The sequence below is a fragment of the Pan paniscus genome, chromosome 20 (assembly GCF_029289425.2).
Source record: "Pan paniscus chromosome 20, NHGRI_mPanPan1-v2.0_pri, whole genome shotgun sequence".
NCBI classification, from domain to species: Eukaryota; Metazoa; Chordata; class Mammalia; order Primates; family Hominidae; genus Pan; species Pan paniscus.
In genome coordinates, this window is record NC_073269.2 from 22516233 (window position 1) to 22536181 (window position 19949).

The window sequence follows — 19949 nt, forward strand, 5'->3', positions numbered from 1 at the left end:
TCAGGCAGCCAGTGTGAGTCCTGTCCTTGGAGCCCTCTTTTGGCTGCCCCAGCAGGGTGCCCCACATGGGGCCAGGGACCCAGCCAGGCACTTACAAGTGGAAATTCTCCTCCCACACCGGGTTGAGGTTCCCATAGATGGTTTTTGTCCGTTTCTTGGTCTTCCCGACCTGGACGGTGACATAGGGGTCACTGGATCCTGTCTTGTCCTTTGCCTGCAAGCCCTGGGCGCAGACCACTGGAAGACACAGAGGGCATACACAGGTGTGCACTCAAGAAGCGAGGCATGCTAGGGACAGTCACTGCCACACGCTGCAGGCTGATAATTGGGACATCTGCAGCATGGCTGGAGAGCAATGGCAGGGCACGCTGGGCTTGCCAGAGAGGTTTTTTTGTGTGTTTGTTTGTTTGTTTGTTTGTTTTTGAGACAGAGTTTTGCTCGTCGCCCAGGCTGGAGTGCAACCTCCGCCTCCCGGGTTCAAGCAATTCTCCTGCCTCAGCCTCCCAAGTAGCTGGGATTACCCGCACGTGCCACCCCATCCGGCCAATCGTTTTGCATTTTTAGTAGAGATGGGGTTTCACCATGTTGGCCAGGTCGGTCTCGAATTCCTGACCTCAGGTGATCCGCCTGCCTCAGCCTCAGCCTCCCAAAGTGCTGGGAAGGAGTCCCCAAACCATGAAGGATGGGAAGGTGCCCCAGCTGCCTTGCGCATGGGTAGAACCTCTCTCAGGTGTGAACTCCCTGAGGTCAGACACTTACAAGAACCCATTGCCCCCCGAGATCTCCTGCTCGTTGGTGCCCCCTGCAGGGTTCCTTCCCTCCCTGACTCACCACCCCAGCTCCGTCCTGGGGTCACTTCCTGGATAACCCACATAACCTGAAATCCTCATCCTCAGGTCTGTTTATGGGGAAACCCACATGAGGCTGGGTGTGGAGAAATGCCAGTATCCTCGCCCCTAAGTGGAGCCACACTGAGCTGCATGCTCGACATTGTCCCCAGTGGCCCCAGGATGGGCTGAGCCCCTTGCCCACAGCATTGTCTGCTCAACGGCATCTCCTTCAGGACTCCTTCTATCCCTGTCTCAAGTCCTTGCCCCTCACCAGGACTTTCTGGGGTCACTTTCCAGATAAACCATGCACCCTCAATTCCTCTTCTTGGAGTCTCATTCTGGAGGGCACCATCCAAGACGCACCCAGATACAGTGCCATGAACAGGCGTTTGGAGGCACGCATGTCCCCCCATATGCGTGCACACACGGAGATGAGATGGAATGCACCCGACCGAGTGAGTGCGCGCTGCAAAGGAGAGGGACCAGGCCATGGGACAGGGCATGAGACAGGTCTCAGAGGGTGGAGAAGGAGGGGCCCTGTGGCGGCCCACGCCCGCCCCCTCACCGGTGATGCTGATCTTGGCGGACCACTTGGACGTGCCGTCCAGCACGCTCTGCTTGACCGCCTTCATCTGCTGCGTGTGCGCCGTCTTGGTCACCGCGAAGATCTCCTGGATGAGCTCGAAGATCTCGGGCTTGTTGCGCTCCCGGATCTTCATGCGGTCCTTGAGCACCATGATGATGTTCTGTGTCCGGTCCTCCGCCCCGTGCTTGGAGCTCTTCTCCGCAGCCCCTGAGGATGCCAGAGGCCGGCGCTGACCCCTGCGCGCCCTGCATAGTGGCCCCTCACCAAGGCGAGAGCCCCGCCCCCACTCATCAACCGGGGGGACTCAGGTGTCACCCCCTGAAGCCGGTTTCCTACCTGCTTTCTGTACCCCCCACCCAGACCCTTCACCCTTCCACCTCCTCTCGGAGCCATGCTCCTCTGAGTCGCCATGTCCCTGCGTCCTGCCCTTCTCTGCCGCGCACCCCTTGGAGTCCCCACAGGTTTTTGGAGCCCCACCCCTCTAAGGCCTCTTCCCTAAGCCCCACCCCTCTGAGTCCCCGCCCCCCTCTGCGTCCCACCCCTCTGAATCTCCGCCCCCTCTCTGAGTCCCACCCCTCTGAGTCCCACCCCTCTGAATCTCCGCCCCCTCTCTGAGTCCCACCCCTCTGAGTCCCGCTGCCTCTCTGAGCACCACTCCTCTGAATCCCCTCCCCGTCTCTGATCTCCACCCCTGCGAGTCCCCTCCACATTCCTGAGCCCCTTCCTTCTCTCAGACCCCTCCCTTTCTCTTGGTCCCACCTCCTCTGAGTCCCCTCCCCCTTCCAATCCCCCCCTCCACAGTCCTCTCGCAGTCTGAACCCCTTCACTCTCTGAGCCCCTCTTCCTCTCAGAGCTACCCCTAGCTAACCCATTTTATCCAGGGGAGCTGCCTCTTCTCACTAAGCCCGTCCTTTGCACAACCTAGCTAGTCCCTGAGCCCTGCCCCACCCCTCTCTGACACCCTCACAGCTTCTTTCCCCACCCCTCGACCCCCTAGCCCTTCCACCAGGGAGTCCTGCGCCTTTAACCCCACCCCTCCCTTTCAGCGAGTCCCTCCCCTGCCTCGCGACGCCCCGCCCCTTGCCCCGCCCCATGGTGCCCCACCCATCGCCTTGCCCTTCAGCCTTTCCCCGCCATGCAGGCCCCGGGGCTCCCCACGCCAACCCGTGGCCCTGCGCTCAGGCCCTGCGCTCACGCTGCAGGCAGTCGGCGTTGAGCAGGTCCTGGCACTTCTCGTGGCACTTGACACCGCACTCGGTGCAGCGCATGCCCTGCCTCGCGATGCCCCACAGCAGCCCCTCGCACTCGTAGCAGTAGGTGGGCGTGGTGGCCGTCCACACTTCGAAGTTGTGCGGCGTCGTGCACGAGATGGGGTAGATTAAGGCTTGCAAGGTCTTCTTGTAAACGTGGTTTTTCTGCAGGGAGGGATGGGGTGCGGTTGGGGGCGTCTAACCTGGCGCTGTCCCTGTCCTGCCCCATTCCGCCCCATCACTGAGCGCGGTAAAGTCCCAGGCCCTCCCCTGCCTCCACGCTGTCGGAATCCACGCTGCCTTCTGCCAGTCTGTGTCACACACACACCCTTCCTCTTCCCGGGGACCCACAGAGGCTTGGACAATTCCAGAAGCTCCTAGCCCAGTCCATCCCTGACCCAGGGAAAAAGAGGTGCCCCACGCACCAGCTCCTCGTTGTTCAACGTGCTGGAGGCCAAGGCCGAGGTGATGCCCGCTTTCCTGGACTGGACCAGGGACTGGGGAGGTCACAGAAGAGGGAGTCGGGGGGTTGACATCCATGAGATCACCACCAGGAGAGTTCACAGCCACGGATGGGGCCAGCAGCCACATTTTGGAGCCACAACCGCAAGTTGGAAACAGGTCACCGACAGCATCCGGGCCAGACCCAACAAAGAATTAGGAGGTGACAGAGGCTTTGAGTTAGAAGGGACCCTGGAAAGTGAGCAGCCCCGCACCCCTGACTCACAGCATCCAACACAGTGGGACATGGCAAGGTTCCCCCATAATCCATGAATTGGGGGCCTGTTAGAAGATCCCAGTGGGGGAGTTTGGGGAGAAGATCCCAAGAGGCCCATGTCGCCATCACTCACCATGGCCTGAAGTGTCCACGCAGCACATGGGGGTAGAAATCAGACCACCTTAGTCTCAGAGAATGCCTAGCTGGCCCCCAACCCCGGGTTGACCATGGGCAGTTCCACAGGTTGTGCACTGCTTATAGCAGGCCTGCTCTGCTCAGGGAGTAAAGGGCGAGGGTGCTTACCAAGTCGCTCACGAGTGGGATAGGTTTCCTCTTGCGGATGTCTGGCATGCTGTCGATGATGATGAGACCGCCCCCTGGGCTGAAAGACACAGAGGGACACTGAGGGCCCAGATGTCCCTATTCCTCACATAGAGCCCTGGGGAGAACATTCAACCTCCCCCAGGTGTTAAGGGGTTGAATTGGGTCCCTCAAAAAAAAGATACGCTGATGCCCTAACCCCCACTACCTCAGAAGGTGACCTTATTTGGAAACGGAGTTGTCACAGATGTAATTAGTTAAGGTCATACTGGAGTAGGGTAGACACTTAATCTAATCTGACTGGTGTCCTTAGAAGAAGAGATACATGGGGAGAAGGTGGCTCTGTGACAGCAGAGGCAGAGAGCGACGTATCTACAAACCAATACTCGGGGGCCAAGGAATTCAAGCAAACTAGAAGCTAGAAGAGGCAGGGGAGGAATTCTCTTCTACAGATTTCAGAGGGAGCGTGGCTCTACCAATGCCTTGATTTCAGACTTCTGGCCTCCAGAACTGTGAGAGAATACATTGCTGTCGTTTTAAGCTACCCGTCTGTGGTACTTTGTGATAGCAGTCCTAAGAAATGGAGACACCAGGCCTCAACCTCCTCATCTGAAAAATGGGGAGATGATGTAATTGCCCACCTTGAATGAAAACGTGAATTAAGGCAAATCTAAATAATATACTAAAATATAAATGAGGCCAGGAGTGGTGGCTTACGCCTGTAATAATCCCAACACTTTGGGAGGCCGAGGCGGGCGGATCACCTGAAGTTAGGAGTTCGAGACCAGCCTGACCAACATGGTGAAACCCCGTCTCTACTAAAAATACAAAAATTAGCCAGGCATGGTGGTGCATGCCTGTAGTCCCAGCTACTCAGGAGGTTGAAGCAGGATAATTGCTTGAACCAGGAGGCAGAGGTTGCAGTGAGTCGAGATCACGCCACTGCAATCCAGCCTGGGTGACAGAGCAAGACTCTGTATCAAAAATAAAATAAAATATAGATGAAACCTTTCTTGGCTCATTGCAACCTCTGCCTCCCAGGTTTAAGCAATTCTCCTGCCTCAGCTCCCCAGGTAGCTGGGATTACAGGTGCCCACCACAATGCCTGGCTAATTTTTGTATTTTTAGTAGAAACAAGCTTTCACCATGTTGGCCAGGCTGGTCTCGAACTCCTGACCTCAGGCGATCCGCCCACCTTGGCCTCCCAAAGTGCTGAGATTACAGGCGTGAGCCACCATGCCCAGCCATCTTTCGAAACAAGATCTCACTCTGTCACCCAGGCTGGAGTGCAGTGGCACAATCACAACTCACTGTAGCCTCCACCTCCTGGGCTACAGCAATCCTCCCACCTCAGCCTCCTGAGTAGCTGGGACCATAGGTGTACACTGCCACACCCAGCTAATTTTTTTTTTTTTTTTTTTTGAGATGGAGTCTCACTCTGTCGCCCAGGCTGGAATGCAATGGTATGATCTTGGCTCACTGAAACCTCTGCCTCCTGGGTTCAAGCAATTCTCCTATCTCAGCCTCCCAAGTAGCTGGGATTACAGGTGCGCACCACGACACCTGGCTAATTTTCTGTATTTTTCGTAGATATGGGGTTTCACCATGTTGACCAGGCTGGTCTCAAACTCCTGACCTCAGGTGATCAACCGCCTCGGCCTCCCAAAGTGCTGGGATTACAGGCATGAGCCACTGCACCCGGCCCACACATAGCTAATTTAAAAAAAAAATTTTGTAGAGATGGGGATCTCTCTATGTTGCCCAGGCTGGTCTTGAACTCCTAGCCTCAAGTGATTCTCCTGCCTCAGCCTCCCAAATAGCTGGGATTACAAGCATGCACCACCACACCTGGCTAATTTTTGTATTTTTTAGTAGAGACGGGATTTTGCCATGTTGGCCAGGCTGGTCTTGAACTCCTGACGTCAGGCGATCCACCTGCTTCAGCCTCCCAAAGTGTTGGGATTATAGGCGTGAGCCACCACGCCTGGCCCCGAAAAGGTTTTCACTGGCCAGTGAGTTAGGTGCCTGCAGCCAATGACTCCAGACAAGCCCTGCAGGGCTATTCAACCTACAAAGCTTTCTGCAGGAGCCAACTGAGGCTTAGAGACTCCTAAACCACATCTTTTCTCGGCAGCCTCCGCTTGTCTGACAGGTTTCTCCCGAGAGCACATCCTTCATAAGTCACGTGCACAGGAATCCCCATTTCAGGCCCCGCATCCAAGGCTCTCTAGCTAGGGCACCTGCTCATTTATTTAGGAGTCCCAGCTGCTGTCTCCCTGCCTGTTTGCCAAGGACGTACAAGGAAGGTCACTATCGTGCTGCTATTTTAAAACCTGAGCATATTTTTAAAATATCTTGTGCATCCTCTAACCTGAAAATCCATAACATAAGAGGTTAGACATGACCACATGCTCCACTGAAGTCTAAACAACTATCTTTAATTAAACAGCCCACAACTGTAGCAATAATCAAAGAGATTTAAAAATAGAATCAACGCAAAAATTTTACTCCAGGATTACAAATATATAGTGTACATTTCCCAATAATGTCTAGTTCCTAATAGTGTCTGCTTTATCTTACATTTATTTCTTTATTTGTTTGTTTATTTTTGAGACAGTGTCCCGCTCTGTCTCCCAGGCTGGAGTGCAGTGATGCAATCTCAGCTCACTACAACCTCTGCTTCTCGGGTTCAAGTAATTATCTTGCCTCAGCATCCCAAGTAGCTGGGATTACAGGCGCCTGCCACCATGCCCAGCTAATTTTTGTATTTTTAGTAGAGACAGGGTTTCACCATGTTGGCCAGGCTGGTTTCGAACTCCTCACCTCAAATGATCCTCCCGCCTCGGCCTCCCAAAGTGCTAGGATTACAGGCATGAGCCACCGCACCCCGCCCTATCGCCAAAGATTACTGTCTTTTGTGTCTGCGTATGGTTGTGTGCCTTATGAAAGTGACGTATTTTGCCCAAGCTCAATCTGTCCCCTGTCTAAATGGAACCCCTCCTCCTCCTCTCTGGGCTGAGGCTCAGGCGCAAACCAGCCTTGGGCTTGGGGTTCAAATCTTCCTCCCACCGCTCACAGTTTCATTACTTACCCGCCTTTGAACCATAGGGATTTAGACATCTCTCCTTCTCCCCGGGCCTGCAGGACAGACAGACAGATATGGTCAGTGTGGCTGTCCCTCCCCTCCCCAGAGCAGGCTCCACACCCACTTCTGACTCCCCTCTGGGCTGGGAGTCAGATGGCCTGGGTCCTAGTCCTGGCTGAGTGATTTTAGGAAGCTCCGTGGCTATCTCTGGGCCTTAGTTTGTCCATCTGTAAGATGGGCTGGGGGAGAAAGAAGCTCTTCTCTTTCAGCCACCTCAATGGACCTCAGTCTCTTCATTGATTATTCCCTAAACCCCCTATAGTCTCACTTGTTCATCTGCTCTCTTGCCTCGGGCTCTTTCCAGGAGTTGTGACTTCAGCTTGTACCTCTTCCCACCTTCTGCAGCTAACCAGCCTCTATTTATCATTCAGGTCTCAGCATAGATGCGGGGTCCACAGCCCCTACCTTCCCTCCATCTTGTAACTAAAGGGTTAACATGGGGTGGGGGTCCTATGAGTAACACAGGCAGCACTCTTCTGTTCTGAAATATTGAGGGGGTGTTTGGTTTTTTTAAAGACGGGGTCTTGCTATATTGCCCAGACTGGTCTTGAACTCCTGGCCTCATGTGATCTTCCTGCTTCAGCCTCCTGAGTAGCTGGGACCACACACACAAGCCACCACACTCAGCTCCTGAAATAAATATATATATATATTTTGTTTGTTTGTTTGTTTGAGACGGAGTTTCCCCTTTTTTGCCCAGGCTGGAGTGCAGTGGCGCAATCTCAGCTCACTGCAACCTCCACCTCCTGGGTTCAAGCCATTCTCCTGCCTCAGCCTTCCTAGTAGCTGGGATTACAGGTGCCCACCACCACACCCAATTAATTTTTTGTATTTTTAGTAGAGGTGGGGTTTTACTATGTTGGCCAGGCTGGTCTCGAACTCCTGACCTCAGGTGATCCACCCACCTCTGCCTCCCAAAGTGCTGGGATTACAGGCGTGAGCCACTGCATCCGGCTCTGAAATATTTTTTATTTTTTTCTTTTAGAGATGAGGTCTCACTACGTTGCCCAGGCTGGTCTCAAACTCCTGAGTGCAAGTGAGCCTCCCGCCTCGACCTCCCAAATTGCTGGGATTACAGGCATGAGCTCCTGAAATATTGTTGAAATATTTTGGATATCACTTCTCCTTTTTTTTTTGAAACGGAGTCTCACTCTGTCACCCAGGCTGGTGTGCAGTGGCGCAATCTCGGCTCACTGCCAGCTCCGCTTCCCGGGTTCATGCCATTCTCCTGCCTCAGCCTCCCGAGTAGCTGGGACTACAGGTGCCTGCCACCACACCCGGCTAATTTTTTTGTACTTTCACTAGAGACGGGGTTTCACCGTGTTAGCCAGGGTGGTCTCGATCTCCTGACCTCGTGATCCACCCACCTCGGCCTCCCAAAGTGCTGGGATTACAGGCTTGAGCAACCACGCCCGGCCATCACTTCTCCTTAAGTGTCATCTCCTCCAGGGAGTTTTCCTGATTGCCTTGGATTAGTTTTATGCTTTTCCTATGAAACCCAGAGAGCCTTCCATGTGTCTTTTTCTTGTCATATTACTAGTTCCACAGTTTGTTTTTCTTGTATATCACATAGTTCCAATAGTAGCTGCTATTTTTTCAATTTAATTTCTTGACCTAGTGGAAGTTATCCAACAGCCTTTTCACTGTGTCCTCTTCCACCTGTCTCATTTAGAACCATATGTATGTACTGCTGAGTCAAAAAATAGATTTCTATTTTAAAACTGTTAAGAAATTTCGTTTGGTAATTTTGTGGCTCTGATATTTGATGGTCTAAACCTTTGGGAGTCTGTTTAGAATCTCCTCCTGCCAATCCCACTGCAGTTTGGAGGGTAACTCTGAAGAGCAACACAGCTGTCCCCAGCCCAGGGTGAGCTGAATGAAGGAATAAATGAATGGCCTCAACCCTGCTGCCCATCTAAACAGTCACCTTGACCCTGATGCTGATTCCTTCCCTTGATTCCTACTCCCCTACTGATCCGGCCCCAGACCTTTCCCTAACCCTGACAATGACCTCCAATTTGGCCCTAAGCACTGACCCCTTTGCCTAACACCAATTCTAACCCTGACCTCTGATCTTTGATGGCTGAACTAACCCTGACCTTGATCCCTAACCATGACTTCAGCCCAATTTCAGCCCTAGTTTTCTCTCCTCCCTCTTGACCTAGAAAACCCAGGCTGACATTGGGAAGGAGGCTGGGCTGGGGATGTGTGGGGCCAGACTTGGTGCATCGTTTGGGAGTTAGCATAGCCAGGCCGGTGTGGACGGGCCATGGGGATACCCTGGGCTGTGTGTGTATGTGGCTAAGGAAGGGTCAGAGTGGGTGGGGCATTGGTGACATTGGGTGAGGCCAGGCTGAATGAGGGTGGGGCCAGGGAAGAGCTCGAGTGGCTGGGGCATGGGCACAGTGTGGGCACTGCACTGGGCATGCCCAGGCTAGGCTTGGGTATGGGTGGGGTGTTGGGCGTGGCCAATATAGGTGTGGGTGTGGCCAAACCATGTGTGGGCGTGTCATTGGGCGTGGCCTGGCTAAGTGTGGCAGGGGCATGGCTGGGCGTGTCACTCACCTCCTGCAGCTGCATCCGCACCTTGTTGAAGGCACGCAGCCAGTTGGCCTTGGCCCTGGACATGGAGTCCTGCCCCTCCTGGCCTTCCTCATCCTCTCTCAGCCTGAAACTGAGGCAGGGAACACTATGAGGCTCTGGGCTGGCTCTCCGTGACCCCTGAACTTCCCTTGACCCTCCAGCTGTGCAAGTGATGCATAGCTCCCCATGTTATCTCTGACCTCTCAGAGACATTAGGACCCACGCGTGTCCCCTGGCCCACCTCAGTGCCCCTCACCCCTTCCCACACACCCAATGCTTCTCTGACACTTCACTGTTCCCCGGCTTCCTTTTCACCAGCCCAGCCCCTCTGGCCCCCCATTTGCCCAGGATCTTGACCTCTCCGACCCCAGCAACCACTAAGATCACAAACTCTAAGTCTCCTTCATGGCCCCCTGAACCCTCTTTGACCTCCCTACTCTACCCTGTCACCTCTGATCCCTTTAAGAAACCCAAGAGCCTGTGACAACTTCAGCCCCAGCAACTTCCCAGGTCCACGCTGACCCCATCATAGCCCTGCTGACCCTGTGACCTTGTGGCAGCCCCTCTGGCCCCTTGGCCCCGTCCTGTTACCTCTCCTCGTCCTTAGGTGGCTCAGCCTCAGGGATCTGCTCAGCTGCAGGCACCTCGTCGGGCGTGGCTGGCTTGGGGGCCACCTTGGCGATGTCGGGAGCCTCGGTGGGTGCCACTGGGGCCTTGTCCTCCTTCCCTGGGGCAGCTGGCGGGAGGCTGATGCGTTTGAAGTCTTTGGGCTCAGCCACAGCTACGTCTTCACGCTGGGCATAGCTGCCCAAATCATCAGGCACCTCCTCCTCCTCCTCCAGGTCCTCCTCATCTTCAGGCAGCTCCTCCTCCTCCAGGAAGTCCTCCAGGTCCTCCTCCAGCTCCTCCTCGTCCTGGTCCCAGCGAGGCGAGTCTTTGTGGTAGCTGACCGAGCTGTGGCAGGAGTGGTAGGAGTCCCGGTCCCGCTCATCCTCCATGTCGGAGCCCTGCAGGCTGTGCTCGTCAGGGTCGAAGTCCTCGCTCAGCTGAGAGCTTCCCTGGCTCAGCTCCCCGGAAGAGGCATAGCGGCTGCTACCCGTGGGGCTGTGGGGATGGAACAGGGTTCAGGGACTGGGGTACCGAGTCACTGCCCACCTGAGCCCCAGTCACACAGGCATTGACTCATCACCGACTGAGCACCTACTATGTGCCAGGTCCTGCTCTAGGGGCTGGAAAACACAGCCATGATCAGAAAAGACAAAAATCCCCGCTTTTGGCCAGGTGCAGTGGCTCACGCCTGTAATCCCAGCACTTTGGGAGGCTGAGGTGGGCAGATCACCTGAGGTCAGGAGTTCAAGACCAGCCTGGCCAACATGGTGAAACCCCGTCTCTACCAAAAATACAAAAATTAGCTGGGCGTGGTGGCATATGCCTGTAATCCCAGCTACTCGGGAGGCTGAGGTAGAAGAATCACTTGAACCCAGGAGGTGGAGGTTGCAGTGAGCTGGGATCATGCCATTGCACTCCAGCCTGGGCAACAAGAGCGAAATTCCGTCTCAAAAAAAAAAAAAAAAATTCCCGCTTTTGTGGCATTTGCGGTCTGTGGGGGACAAGCAATTGGCTGTGCTGGGAACTCAGGGTCAGCGCCATCACCACAGCCCCGCAGCAGGTCTCTCCTCCACCTCGAAAAAGTATGGGAAATGCATCCACTTCCCCGTACCCTGGGCCCCAACCCAGGCCAGCCTCTGCTGTCTCTACCAGATGCTGTCTCCACAGTTCCTGCTTCCCTTGGAAGCCACAGGGAATTGTAAATCCAATCACCTCCCTCCCCTGCTCTAAATCCTACCATGGCTCCCTAGTGCCTTGGAATAAAATCTGTGCTAGCCCTGTGTGGCCCATACGCTCCATACTCCCCCTGCATACCTCCCTCCACTTCTCCCCACCTCCTCCATTCCGGCCACGCTGGCCACCTCGTTGTCTCTCCAACACCATAAACCTGTGCACTTGCCGTGGTCTCTTCCTTGTCTGCTTTATCTAGCAAACTCCTACCCACCCTCTGGTACCCACTGAAACATCACTTACTTGTGCAAATGCCCCCCACTGTCTGGCCAGGTCAGGCCCTCTGTTATATGCTGCTTATGTGAACCCAGGATCGTGCTCAACGTCAACAGCAATATCTGTCTCTGTCTAAATACAGGCAGGGGGACATAGGGGCCACCACTCAGCCCTCTTCTAACCATTCACTTAGTCATTCAACGAACCTTATCATTTCCCGATTAGATACCTCCTCCAATCTTAGCGCCTGAGACCCTCTTCCCTGGCCAGGCTCGAGGATGCTATAGGAATAAAAAGGGGTTCAAGACTAGCCCAGGCAATGGAGCAAGACCCCCATCTCCACAAAAAATAAAAATAAATTAGCTTGGTGTGGCGGCCTGTGCCTGTAGTCCCAGCTACTGGGGAGGCTGAGGCAGGAGAATCGCTTGAGTCTGGGTGGTGGAGGTTGCAGTGAGCCGAAATGGTGCCACTGCACTCCAGCCTGGGTGACAGAGCAAGACTCCGTCTAAAAAAAAAAGAAAAGAAAAAAATGGCTAATTCCCACAAGAAAATGTGAATTCTGCCCTCCTGGATGGGTGAATTCTGCCCTTCTGGAACTCCACCTCCAGCTCTGTCCAGCCCCCTACCCCTCTCTCCACTCCAGGAGACACAGCAGGACCCACATGCATGCTGCACTCTGCAGCACCTACCTGAGGGCTTGTGGCTCAGAGAACTCCTCGTAACTGTGCATGGAGTCACTGTAGGACTCCCGGGAGCCCAGGGGTGGTGGGCGAACAGAATATTGGTGGACTGAGGCGTTGGGTTGTGACGTAGTATAATAGGGCGGCGGGATGCTGTTGCTCGTTTCACTGCGGTAGTCACTGTCACGATCATCCACTGCACTGTCGGGGTCATCGTCTGGGAGAGGAGGTATGGGAAGAGGGTGAGGAAGAGAGAGTGCACATGATGGGAGCCAATACAACTTCCCAGACTTACGGTGCTGCTACCGAAGAAGAGAATTTTTTACTAGTATGGATAAAGAATTGTGGGTCATGTTAATAGAGATATAGGCTTCAGAACAAGGGAGGTGAAAACCCTGGTTTGCTTTATGTGGGTCAAATTGGACCTAAAGTCTAGGGGCTAGGGTAGGACCTACAATGTGAAGAAAACAGGGACAGAGTAGAGGGCATCCTTCAGCTCAAATGTGAAGAACAACTTTGCTGAAGGTCAGGATCTCTGAAAATGAGATGGGATTTTTTTCCACTGAGCAGTTAGTTTCCCATAACAGGAGTCACACAGACAGTCAGGGGGAAGTTGGAAGAAGATCAGGAGTTCAAAGTGGACGGAATGCTCTTTAACCCTTAGAGATTTCCTGATATCTGAGGGTGACGACCCCAGACCTGAACTTAACAAATATGCAAGAACCAAGAAGATGCTGAGACATGGTTCTGTCTTTTTCAAAAAGGATTAGATTCTTAGCTTGGCAAAGCCACCACACACTTGGAATCTATTGCTAAAATGGAATGTGGTAGAGTTGCCAAACTTCATGTTTAATAAGAACTAAAAGATATTTTGGTTTAGTTTGGTTTCCTTAGAAAAAAGAACAGTTTGTTTTCTAAATCCTAAAAAAAAAAAAATTCCAATTCTAAAAGCAACATGTCTGGGTGGTGGCATAATTGGGGATTGTACATTTTCTTCTTTATTCTTTTCTGTACCTTCTGAAAAAAAATATTTCAATAATGCAATCTTTTTAATTTTTTAACTAAAAAGAATGATAAAGTTATCTTTATTTTAAAAGTAAAGCAAAGGCCGGGCACAGTGGCTCACACCTGTAATCCCAGCACTTTGGGAGGCGGAGGCGGGCAGATTACTTGAGGCCAGGAGTTCAAGACCAGCCTGGGCAACATACCAAGACCCTGTCTCTACTAAAAATACAAAAATTAGCCAGCTGTGGTGGCATGTGCCTGTAATCCCAGCTCCTTGGGAGGCTGAGGCAGGAGAATCTCTTGAACCCAGGAGGTGGAGATTGCTGTGAGCCAAGATCACATCTCTGCACTCCAGGGGCTGGGTGACACAAGACCCTGTCTCCAAAAAATAAAATAAAATAAAAGTAAAGTAAAACCTAGTCCATGGGCCAGGCAAAGTGGCTCATGCCTGTAATCCCAGCACTTTGGGAGGCCAAGGCAGGAGGATCACTTGAGCCCAGGAGTTCAAGATCAGCCTGGGCAACATAGTAAGGCCCCATCTCTTAAAAAAAATTTAAAAATTAGCTGGGCGTGGTGGTGGGTGCCTGTAGTCCCAGCTATTCAGGAGGGTATGGCAGGAGCATTGCTGGAGCCCAGGAGGTCGAGGTAGCAGTGAGCTATGATTACGCCTCTGCACTGCAGTCTGGGTGTCAGAATGAGACCCTGTATCCAGAAAAAAAGAAAAAGTAGTCCATGAAGAAAACATGAGAAGTACGGGTAAGGGGAAGAGGATGTAAAAAAATGAAAAAACCCCCAGACCCCAAAATCTCAGAGCAATGAGTGAAACCTTCAGACTTTTGCTGTATTCATCCATTCATTTAGACAGGGTCTCTCTCACTTGGGCTGGAGTGCAGTGGCGCGATCAAAACTCACTGAAACCTCGACCTCCTGGGCTCAAGAGATCCTCGCATCTCAGCCTCCACAGTAGCTGGGACCACAGGCACACACCACCACACCCAGCTAATTTTATTTATTTATTATTTTGTAGAGATGGGATCTCCCTATATTGCCCAGGCTGATCTTGAACTCCTGGGCTCAAGCGATCCTCCCGCCTCAGCTTCCCAAAGTGCTGGGATTAGCCGTGAGCCACCTCGGCCGGCCAGCATTCTTTCTACCCAATTGTCCTTGACCGGGCTGAGATGTTTCCAGCCAAATTGCATGAGGCTGTGCACATGTTTACCCAGTTTTTTTTTTTCCTGACAAATTATCTGCTTATGAAGGGTAAATTACTTTGAGTTGGATTCTTTTTGCTTTTGCCCAGGCTCTGCTTTCTACTAAGTAGCTCTTGACTAAATTGCCTGCTTCTGGCTATTTTCAACCACTTTTGTTTTAACCCAACGGTCTGTTTTCGGTTCAATTGTCTTTCCTTTCTGACCCAATTATCTATCAGCTTTAGCTGCATTGGTGTTTTGTTTTGTTTGTTTTTTGGTTTTGGGGTTTTTTTTTTTTGAGACAGAGTCTCGCTCTGTCACCCAGGCTGGAGTGCAATGGTACTATCTCGGCTCACTGCAGCCTCCACCTCCCAGGTTCAAATGATTCTCCTGCCTCAGCCTCCCGAGTAGCTGGGATTAAAGGCATGCACCACCATGTCTGGCTAATTTTTGTATTTTTAGTAGAGATGGGGTTTCGTCACGTTGGCCAGGCTGGTCTCGAACTCCTGACCTCAAGTGATCTGCCTACCTCGGCCTCCCAAAGTGCTGGGATTATGGTGTGAGCTGCCACGCCTGGTCTATCTTTGCTTTTGACCGTACTGTTCGTTTGTGGCAAGTTGGTTGTTATCGAGCTTGCCCTGTCTGCCAAGCATTCATTTTGGCAAAATTGATTTTATTTATTTATTTTAATCTATTTATTTTTTAGAGACAGGGTCTCACACTGTTGCCTAGGCTGAAGTCTAGTAGCACAATCATGGCTCACTGCAGTCCCAACCTCCTGGGCTCAAACAACCCTCCCACCTCAGCCTCCCAAATAGCTGGGACTACAGGGGTGTGCCACCACACCCGGCCCTTTTTTTTTTTTTTTTTGTAGGGATGGAGTCTTGCTCTGTTGCCCAGGCTGATTTCAGACTTTGGAGCTCAAGCGTCCATCCCGCCTCAGCCTCCCAAAGTGTTGGAATTACAGGTGTGAGCCAGTGTGGCTGGCCTAAGTTGATTTTTAACCAACTTGTTTTTGATAAATTGTGGTGGACCAAAGTGTTTGTCAACAGTTTCACTGGTCCTGGAGTTAGGTTTGTCCACCAGGATATGAGGAAGGAGTGAAGGACTCCCCAGTTGAAGGACAGAGAAGGAGGCAGATTTATCCTCAAAATAGAGGACTGGCCAGGCATGGTAGCTCACACCTATAATCCCAGCACTTTGGGAGGCCAAGGCGGGAGGATTGCTTGAGGTCAGGAGTTCAAGACCAGCCTGGCCAACATGGTGAAACCCCATCTCTACTAAAAATACAAAAATTAACCAGGCATAGTGGCGTGCACCTGTAATCCCAACTACTTGGGAGGCTGAGGCAAGAGAATCGCTTGAACCCGGGGAGGTGGAGGTTGCAGTAAGCAGTGATCGCACCACTGTACTCCAGTCTGGGTGACAGAGCAAGACTCCATCTCAAAAAAAAGAAAAAAGAAAGAAGGAAAGAAAGAATAGAGGACTGGATTTCTCTAGAAGAGGCGGGGTATGGGAGAAAGGGAGCAACTCTTTAGGGCATGGATCTGGTCTGTGGCCTGTTAGGAGCTGGGGCACACAGCAGGAGGTGGGCAGCGGTTGGGTGAGCGAGTGAAGTTTCATCTGTATTTACAGTTGCTCCCCATCACTCACATTACAGCCTGAGTTCCACCTCCTGTCAGATCAGTGGCAGCATTAGATTCTCATAGAAGGCCGGGTGCAGTGGCTCAAACTTGTAATCCCAGCCCTTTGGGAGGCCAAGGCAGGTGGATCACCTGAAGTCAGCAGTTCACAACCAGCCTGGCCAACATGGTGAAACCCCGTCTCTACTAAAAATACAAAAAATTAGCTGGGCATGGTGGCACGTGCCTGTAATCCCAGCTACTTGGGAGGCTGAGGTACGAGAATCACTTGAACCCGGAGGCAGAGGTTGCAGTGAGGCGAGATTGCACCACTGCACTCCATCCAGCCTAGGCAACAGAGCAAGACTCTGTTTCAAAAAAAAAAAAAAAAGATTCTCACGGGAGCGTGAACCCTACTGTGAACTGTGCATGTGCGGGATCTAGGTTGTGTGCTCCTTATCAGAATCTAATGCCTGATGATCTGTCACTGTCCCCCATCACCCTAAGATGGGACTGTCTAATTGCAGGAAAACAAGTTCAGGGCTCCCACTGCTTCTACATGATGATGAGTTGTATCATTATTTCATTACATACTATAATGTAATAATAATAAAAATAAAGTGCACAACAAATGCAGTGAACTTGAATCATCCAGAAACCATCCCCCAACCCCAGTCCATAAAAAAATTGTCTTCCATGAAACTGGTCCCTCGTGTCAAAAAGGTTGGGAACCGCTGTTAGGTAGAAAAATGGACATTTAATTAGGGCCAGGTGCCGTGGCTCATGCCTGTAATCCCAGCACTTTGGGAGGCCAAGGCAGGTGGATCACGAGGTCAGGAGATCGAGACCCTCCTGGCTAACACGGTGAAACCCCATCTCTACTAAAAATACAAAAAATTAGCCGGGCGTGTTGGCGGACGCCTTTAGTCCCAGCTACTCGGGAGGCTGAGGCAGGAGAATGGCGTGAACCCTGGAGGCAGAGCTTGCAGTGAGCTGAGATCGTGCCACTGCCCTCCAGCCTGGGTGATAGAGTGAGACTCCGTCTCAAAAAAAAAAAAAAAAAAAAGGAAAAGGAAAATGGACATTTAATTTAGGGAGGGGGTGGCTTGCCTTATTCCCTGGGAGAGCAAATGAAGGTGGAAGGTGAGGTGTGAGTGTGGGTGGACCTGGGGGGTGCTGAGGTCCCTGTGTGCATCTCCCTGAGGTCCCTGGCCCGCCGTTCTGTTAGAGACCCCGCCCACCCACTACCCTCTGAGTGACACTGGACGCATTTCCAAGTGGAAAAGGAAGACAGGAAGACCAAAAGGCAGGGGCTACAGGAGAGGAGGTGAGGTTATACGGCGGAGTGGGGTGCGGGGGTCACAGTGCCCAGCTGGAGACAAGCAGGTTGTTGGTCTAAATGTCCACTCCTCCAGGCTAAACCCCCCCACCCCACCCCAATGATGGTGCCCACTCCCCAGCAGATGGCAGGCCTCCCAAAACAGGCACTAATGAACAGGGTACAGGAAAGCTTGAAAGGGGTCTTGCCGAGCCCTCTGGCCCCCACGTGCTCATCACAGGCTCCTTGCTTCCCTGTGTGGTAGTGGGGAGGGGCCTTGGGATCACCAAGGTGCCCACCTTCCCATGTAACTCCCAGAACATCAATCAGGCTGAGTACTTACTGTGCTGCTCACCCCAGCCAAAATAATTCCAGTTGCCTACAAAGAGAAGGAGCAGAAATAATAAAAGGGAGCAGACAGAGGGGTGGGTGTAGGAAGGGGGCTCCCCTGCTGTCCTCACTCTCCCCAACTGCTCCCCCCACCCCAAGAGTCCCTCTTGTCCTGAGTACCTTCCCTGAGTATCACCTTCATTGCTGACACTTGCTGTGTCTCTGCTCTCCACCTTGGGAGGAAGGTGGGATATCCCTGTTTGTTTATTTTTTTCTTTTCTTTAATTTTTTTTTTTGAAACACGGTCTCACTCTGTCATCCAGCCTGGAGTAGAGTGGTGCAATCACGGCTTACTGCAGCCTCCAATTTCCAAGCTCAAGTGATCCTCCCACCTCAGCCTCCTGAGTAACTGAGATTACAGGCACACACCACCATGTTCAGCTAATGTTTTGGTTCTTGGTGGTTTTTCTTTTTGTTTTTTTGTGTGGAGATGGATCTTGCTATGTTGGTCAGGCTGGTCTCAAACACATGGTCTCAAGTGAGGCCGAGTAGCTGGGATTTACAGGCATGAGCCACTGTGCCTGGCTCAGTTTTCAATGAGAGGAAAGGCTCAGTCAGGAAGTAACAAAGTGGGTATTTGGGCCCAGGGTTTTCTGACTATGATGTCTAGGGTTAGCAGTCTCCCAGTCTCCACCCTTTTCCTCTCCCAGCTCTTGGATAAGGAAAGACACACTAAATTGGAAACCCTAAGGTTTGAAACACCCCTGTTGGGTGGATTTTATCATTCTACTCATTTTATGGGTGAAACTATGGGGCTCAGAGGGATGGAGTGAGCAGCCCAAAGTCACAGAGCCTCTGCGCATCAGGGCCAGGGCGAGAACCACCTTTGCCTATCACATGCAGTACCTGGCACTTCAGAAAAATGTCCTGGACCAGAATCCTGGCTCCTGGGACCATTGGCTGCTTTCTCTGGGAAATAGGGTGACAAAATACTCCAAGGGAGGACTTGTGGGTAAATACTGAGTGGTGGTCTCCACTTCCCAAAATGAACCTGCCCCTGGCTGTAGTCCATCTGCCCAGGGGCTCTCCGCCATTGCCTTCCTGCCTCCACTCTGCCTGGCCCCGCCCCCATTGCAACCTCTCAATGACCCCATTCACCAAGCAGGGGTTTGTAATTCCTTCTAGGTAGTGATGACCCCTCCCTGGCCAGGGAAGCCAAGGAACTTTCTCAATATGACTCCTCAAGTTAGTGTGGAAACAGGGTACCCCAACTGGAGTATCCCAAGCCCTCCTCAACCCCCGCTCCATTACCACCCTCCTGGACACATGGTGAGGGAGACACAGATACAGGGAAAGCTGTGAGAGGGGAGAAAAGGAAGATGGAAAAGCAAATGGAAAAGGTGCCAGGCACGGTGGCTCACACCTGTAATCCCAGCACTTTGGGAAGCTGAGGTGGGCAGATCACATGAGGTAAAAAATTTGAGACCAGCCTGGCCAACATGGCAAAACCCCATCTCTACTAAAAATACAAAAATTAGCTGGGCGTGGTGGCATGTGCCTGTAATCCCCACTGCTCAAGAGGCTGAGGCACAAGAATCACTCAAATCTGGGAGGCAGAGGCTGCAGTGAGCCAAGATAGTACTATTGCAGTCCAGTCTGGGTGACAGAGGGAGACTCTATCTCCAAGAAGAAAAAAAAGAGAAGAAGAAAAGAAAGTAAATGGGAAAGGAGAAGGAGGCTAAAGAGTGCAGTGGGGTTTTGGTGTCAGCAGGTGGGAGCTCTGCCCTAAGGCTATATTTGCTACTTCTCCTCCACCACAGAGCAATGGGAAGTCATTTTAAGGAGGGAGACAGCTCCTCCATCCATGAAAAGACCTGGTCTGGATGCATCTGAGTGTCCACAGGGCCCAGGAAGATAAAAAATCTTGACAACTGCAGCCTTGATGGAAATAGGAAGAGGAATGTGATCATCATCATCACTAACAGACAAGGTGCAGTGGAAAGGGAAGCAAAGTTGGAGTCCCTCAGACGTGGGTTCAAATCCTGGCTCTGCCAGTTGCCGGGTGTGTGGCCTTGGGTAAATCACATCTCCTCTTGGGCCTCAGTTTCTCCATCTAAGAAAATGGGTTAGTGAAACAGCCTTCGTCTGTTGTACGTGCGCCCGTTGTACATGTGCTGGCAGGATCTTCTGCCTGTGTCTGTCTGCACCATCTGACGTGGGCTGCTCGGGGTTTGTGCTGGCCCCGTGAATAGTTTGTGGAATGAGTTATACGCCCTCATCCAGGATCTGATGAATGGAAGTGAAGCATCTACGAAG

The 19949-nt window shown here is 52.2% G+C and overlaps 1 protein-coding gene across 4 annotated transcripts in view; it reads right to left on the minus strand.

The window, feature by feature from the left end:
* UNC13A (unc-13 homolog A) overlaps positions 1 to 19949 on the minus strand; it is an 86857-nt gene that overhangs the window by 44417 nt on the left and 22491 nt on the right. For all 4 annotated transcript variants that reach the window (XM_034945489.3, XM_055103783.2, XM_034945495.3 and 1 more), the window contains exons 8-17: positions 17647 to 17682; positions 12178 to 12385; positions 10025 to 10537; positions 9416 to 9524; positions 6797 to 6843; positions 3688 to 3766; positions 3092 to 3163; positions 2612 to 2831; positions 1396 to 1623; positions 96 to 237 (exon numbers count right to left, since the gene is read on the minus strand). In XM_034945489.3, coding sequence (XP_034801380.2) covers positions 96 to 237; positions 1396 to 1623; positions 2612 to 2831; positions 3092 to 3163; positions 3688 to 3766; positions 6797 to 6843; positions 9416 to 9524; positions 10025 to 10537; positions 12178 to 12385; positions 17647 to 17682 — 1654 coding nt within the window. The remainder of the gene's footprint in view (positions 1 to 95; positions 238 to 1395; positions 1624 to 2611; positions 2832 to 3091; positions 3164 to 3687; positions 3767 to 6796; positions 6844 to 9415; positions 9525 to 10024; positions 10538 to 12177; positions 12386 to 17646; positions 17683 to 19949) is intronic.